The 6,178-nt window shown below is 35.7% G+C and overlaps 1 protein-coding gene across 1 annotated transcript; it reads right to left on the reverse strand.

The window, feature by feature from the left end:
* Positions 1-233: 233 nt before the first annotated feature.
* On the reverse strand, positions 234-1,175 carry LOC105883421 (olfactory receptor 51A4). Its single transcript, XM_012786489.2, has one exon. It carries the CDS (start codon positions 1,173-1,175, stop codon positions 234-236), a length of 942 nt encoding a protein of 313 aa, XP_012641943.2.
* Positions 1,176-6,178: the final 5,003 nt, after the last annotated feature.

Raw genomic sequence — 6,178 nt, forward strand, 5'->3', positions numbered from 1 at the left:
AGATGATAACAAAAGACCTATTTTTTTTCTTGTTAATTGAGAGGGGGAGCTCAGGCAATATATTTCCTGTTTCCAGTTCTTCTCACTATGCAGAAGGAATAAAATAAGTCTCATGATAACAATAAATAGATATGTTGATAATTCTTTGCATCAAATATTAAGTTTTCTCAAACTTACCTTAAATCTCTCTGACTAAAGACAACTCCCATTATGTTTTCTATAATATGTGACTGTTAGATCTTCTTATGACACAATTTTGCTGCAATTCTCACTCTAATCTGTCTAGTTTTCACACAATAAACAATTGGGTTCATCAGTGGAGGTACAAGTAAGAGAACATTTGCCATGAGAACATTAGCGAGGGGAGAGACATGCCGGGCAAAGCGATGGACAATGGCCAGGTTGATGATGGGCAGATAGAAGATGATCACTGCACATATGTGTGAAACACAAGTATTGAGGGCCTTGAGCTGCTCCTTTTGGGATGCAATTCCCAGCACAGTCTTGAGGATCAGGATGTAAGACACAGCAATAAGCATAAAGTCTACCATAAGGCAGAGTGCCCCAAAAAAGCCATAGATGACATCAATTCGGTTGTCAGAGCAGGCCAACTTCATGACATCTTGGTGTAGACAGTAGGAATGGGATAATTGGCTTTTCTTACAATATCTTAAGCTTCTCAATGTGAAGGGGAAGGGAAGAACCAGGAGTATGCTCTTGAAGGAGAGTACCATTCCTATTTGGGCAACTCTGACAGCTGTAAGGATAGAGCTGTATCTCAGAGGGTTGTGGATGGCTAGGAAGCGGTCAAATGACATGATCAGGAGGACTGAGGACTCCAATGCTGTGAATCCATGGATGAAGAATTCTTGGGCAAAACAAGCATTAGCAGAAATTTCAGGAGCATTGAACAAGAAGATCCTCAACATGGTTGGCAGGGAAGATAAAGACAAACCCAAGTCAGACATAGCCAACATAGAAAGGAAATAGTACATGGGCTCATGCAAGGAGGGCTCCGTCTTGATAATAGAAAGGATGGTACAATTTCCCAGAATAGCAATAAGATACATGCTGCAGACAGGGATAGAGATCCAGATCTGTGCATATTCTAGCCCTGGCATCCCCACCAAGAAGAAAGTGGTGATTTCAAAGTTTGATGTGTTGACAGTGGGCATAATGCTTTCAGTGGGCTCTGCAATAAAACATACAGACACTAGTGTTGGTAAAATATGAATATCTGGAAATCTGTTAGAATGAAAAGCAATGTTTAAATTTATGGCTTCTTTCAGCTTTCTTGTCACAGAACAAAGCATTTACATGGCTATCATATGGAGAGAAGTAGATGTCACTTTAGACTAGAATCTGCCTGTATTATAAATTGGGAAAATTGTTTCTGGCTATATTTTTTCTATGGAGAAACAAGATTTAAATTTTGCATTTAGATATAGATATTTAATATTTTTTCCTGTAAAATATTAGCAAACCTTAGTTAATTGATTTGGAGTCCTCATTATTTCTTGCTTTCAGATCCTAGATAAAGTATTGGGTAAGACATATGATTTTTAGAATGACCCTATATGTGAGCAAAATAATCTTACAGATAAAATGCCTTCCTAAGTCTCAACTCTCACAAATATATGGTCTTCTCAAAATCAAACTTCCCTAAGTTTTATCCTTGCCATCTGAAATTTATTGATGATTTAAACATCCTTTTAAAAAAATCACATTATTTTAAAATCATTTATGTAGTTGAAAGGGAAATACTGTAGAGATTACTGACAGATGGTGTATCATTTTCTCCTGAGCTGGAATTTGTGACCAGTTGTGTAGTGTTGACTGGAGGACAATAACCTGAAGTGGTTAGTATAACAATTTAGGAGAATTTGAATTCTACAAAACCTGGGATGCCAAAAGATAAATAGTCTATTTACACAGTCTCTGAAAGGAACACTCTGTCTAGTGGTATGAGTTCTGGATATTCTTCCTCCTCTGTATAAAGTTCTATGTGGCTGAGGCAAAAAGAGAAGTCAAATGAAAGCCAAATACACAAGTATATCTGGGTACTTACTAGAGAGTGGATATTTTGGTGAGCACTTATGAGAGTAGCTGAAGAATCCCAGTATTAAAACTGAAAAAAATATCATTGAAATTGTCTGCCACCAATGGTTCCTCCTGATATACAAGGGCTTGTCTCCTCCTTTTCTGCTAAGCACTGGCTCTGGGACCACTGAATGCTCTAGGGATGCAGCCAGGCTAGATCTTTTCTGAGAATAAGAATGGATACCTGCAGATGTAGTAAATCCATAGAGAGAGTAGATATCAAGGAAATGTAATAAACATCTGGACCTTGAGTAAAAGGCTGTTTGTTTAGAGAGAGGTCCTTAATAACCAGATATTAGAGAGACATGATAAATCCTATATAATAGCTATGATAACTTCTGTGGGATAGTTGACTTAGATATTACTCTTTTACTCAGGGCAGAGCCTAAGCAGAATGCTATGTATGAGTCTGTGCATCCAAGGAAACATTGTAGGACAAATACCCTAGGTTATAAATTTTAGTCTAGACTTTACTCCTGCATCCTGAATCCATCCTTCCAGGTGCTCTGGACATTACTGACTAAAGACTCCTTAAAACAAATTGTGCAACCTAAACTCCATTTTTCCCTTCCCAAACCTGCACTTTTCAAGGAACTTATCACAGTAATAAGCTTTTGTGTTAAAAAAATTCACTAGCCAAAAATCTGAGCTCTTTTGTCTCATGTTTTGTGCATACTAAGAGCCAATATTTATCAGGAATTTAAATTGTTTCATTTACTGAATTTTATTACTAGATGATGATTTTGAATCCTGGAATCTTCTGAATAATGTTAACTAATAATATCATCTTCATTTTATTGATGAACAAATTGTTTCTCAAGGAAATCAAGCAGTCTGTCCAAGATTACATGAGGGTTGTAGGGTAGAGGTAAGCTAGGAACTCAGGTCTGTCATAGTGGTGAAACATACAGCATGCAGTCTTTTATTTTTTATTTTAGCATACTATGGTGGGACAAGTGTTAAGGTTACTTATATTGCCCATGCCCCCCTCCACCCTCAAGTAAGAGCTTCAAGCATGTCCATCCCCCACACGTTGCACATCTTACTCATTGTGGTTATATATACCCATCCCTTCCTCCCCCCTCCCAGCCTCCCGACACCAGATAAATGTTACTCCTATATGTCTACTTAGGTGTTGATCCGTTAATACCAATTTGCTAGTGAGTACATGTGGTGCTGGTTTTTTCATTCTTGAGATACTTCACTTAGTAGAATGAGTTCCAGTTGTATCCAGGAATATACAAGAGGTGCTATATCACCATTGTTTCCTAAAGCTGAGTAGTATTCCATGGTATACATATACCACATTTTAGTAATCCACTTATGAATTGATGGGCACTTGGGTTGTTTCCATAGCTTTGCAATTGTGAATTGTGCTGCTATAAACATTCAAGTGCAGCTGTCTTTTTCATAAAGTGACTTTTGATCTTTTGGGTAGATGCCCAGTAGTAGAATTGCTGGATCAAATGGTAGATCTACTTTTATCACTTTAAGGTGCCTCCATATTGCTTTCCACAGAGGTTGAACTAGTTTGCAGTCCCACCAGCAGTGTAGAGTGTTCCTCTCTCTCCGCATCCATGCCAACATTTGTTGTTTGGGGACTTTTTGATAAAGGCCATTCTCACTGGAGTTAAGTGATATCTCATTGTGGTTTTCATTTGCATTTCCCTGATGATTAGAGATGTTGAACATTTTTTCATATGTTTGTTGGCCATTATTTTGTCTTCTTTTGAGAAGTTTCTGTTCATGTCCTTTGCTCATTTTTTGATAGGGTTGTTTGATTTTTTCTTGCTGACTTTCCTGAGTTCTAAATAGATTCTAGTTATCAGCCCTTTATCAGATGTGTAGCTTGCAAAAATTTTCTCCCATTCTGTGGGTTGTCTGTTTGCTCTCTTGACAGTTTCTTTGCCTGTGCAGAAGCTTTTTAATTTCATTAGGTCCCATTTGTTTATTTTTGTTGCTGTTGTGATTGCCTTTGGCATCTTCTTCATAAATTATTTGCCTAGGCCAATGTCTAGAAGAGTATTTCCAACATTTTCCTCTAGAATTCTAATAGTTTCACTCCTAAGGTTCAAGTCTGTTACCCAGCGTGGGTTGAATTTTGTGAGAGGTGAAAGGTGTGGGTCTTGTTTCAGCCTTCTACATGTGGCTATCCAGTTTTCCCAGCACAATTTTTTGAATAAGGATTCTTTTCCCCAGTGTATGTTTTTGTCTGCTTTGTCAAAGATTAGTTGGCTATATGAGGATGGTTTTATATCTGGGTTCTCTGTTCTGTTCCACTGATCAATGTCCCTATTCTTGTGCCAGAAAAAGCTGTGGATGCATAAAGAAACACAAGCCAAGTATCTGCTGCCTTCAGGAAACACATCTAACCTTCAAGGATGCAATTAGACTAAAGGTAAAGGGGTGCAGCCTGCAGTCTTGATGATCAATCAATATTTGAAAAGTTGCAAACTGAATACATGGCTGAAATTATTTTCTATTGTCAGCATTGTAAACTGACTATTGGTTGATTCTGAGGGGATAATATGGAAGATTTAGTCTCACAGTTGTGAACCTTTCCAACAATGAAAATCATACCAGCATGTAGAACTTGGGGAAAAGACACTTATGGAGAAGAAAAATGAATACCCACCTTTATTAATATATTGTCTTTGGATGGATGCTAATATTGAGTTGACTAAGGAGAGGAAACATAAGTAAGTTTTCCCATAATCATCCCAGGAACTCTTTTAAACTATGGGATGATTATTTCTTAATTGCAAATAGCCTACTGTTTGCATCTCCCTTGGAAATAACTCTATGGGAGTTATTTAAACTATGAGATGATTACTTCTTAATTGCAAATAGCCTACTGTTTGTATCTCCCTTCCCTTGGCTATGTTGTCAATAATTCTTTTCTTTCATTCTTGCTTTCTCTGTGAACTTTCTCCAGGTCCTTCTCATTAAACAGAGAGAGCAGCAGCATGTATTTTGTGTGTGTGGTAATTGCTTTGGTAAGGTCATGTGTCTATGGGCTCGGTGTCCAACTTGGAGGACTGAGTCCATTTGTTTCATGACAATATAAAGGAACCTACTGAAGGACAGGTAGCACATATGGGGTTTTTTCCCCCTAATCTTGATGTGTACAGTCACTAGCACAGTGAATGGCATATAGTAGCTTAGTAAATTTTTGTTAAATGAATAAATGATTATACTTTTAAAACCGGCATCATAAAATATGGACTGTTTTCATCCTTATTATCTTTCTCATTTTGCTATGCTTCCTGTGGAATAAAAGAACAGATTTTAATAACTGTAAGAACAAGCCATAAAGACTTTTACATTGTAACCTACTATTGTATCAATTTTTGTCTGCTTAATTTATATGATAGTATATTTTGAAAGTTTTATTTGTATACATAAAACATGAATATAAAGAATATTATAAATGCTATAATAAATGAATCATGCATATAGATATATAATTATTAACATTTCATTCCATAGATTTGAGGTTTTTTTCTTGTAAAAATAAAATATTTCAGATTAATAGAAGTTTCTTTTGGCCCCATATACTGAATGATAGTGACGATATGCATATTAAACAGATGAGATACTGCTGAAGTAGTGCCTAGATAGAAAATTATATGTTAAATTTATTTATTTTCTTAGGAAAGAAGAATAGTTAAAAATACAAAGCTAGAACTTCTATTTCAAGAAGATTATAAAAGAAGGAAAAATGTAGCTGAAAGGAAAATGAAGGAAATAATAACAATAAGATCATAAATAAGACATAATAAATAAGATCATAAAAAAGACATAAAAAGTCCCCAAAATACACATTGATTCTTTGAAAATTGTTATAAAATGCACTTTAAAAAACTTAGCAAGATTGATCAAGAACAAAGAGAAAAAACAAAACTTATATTAATAATGAAAGCAGGGAATATAACTACAGATCAATAGACATACAGAAAATAAGTAAGTTTAATAAACATAATGAACAACCTTTTTTTCAGTACATAATTAGGTAAACTGATCAAATTCTTTAAAAATTACTAGACCCTAGAATTTAAATAAGAAGGAAGAGAAAAGA

This window comes from Microcebus murinus, chromosome 4 (genome assembly GCF_040939455.1).
Source record: "Microcebus murinus isolate Inina chromosome 4, M.murinus_Inina_mat1.0, whole genome shotgun sequence".
Taxonomy (NCBI): domain Eukaryota; kingdom Metazoa; phylum Chordata; class Mammalia; order Primates; family Cheirogaleidae; genus Microcebus; species Microcebus murinus.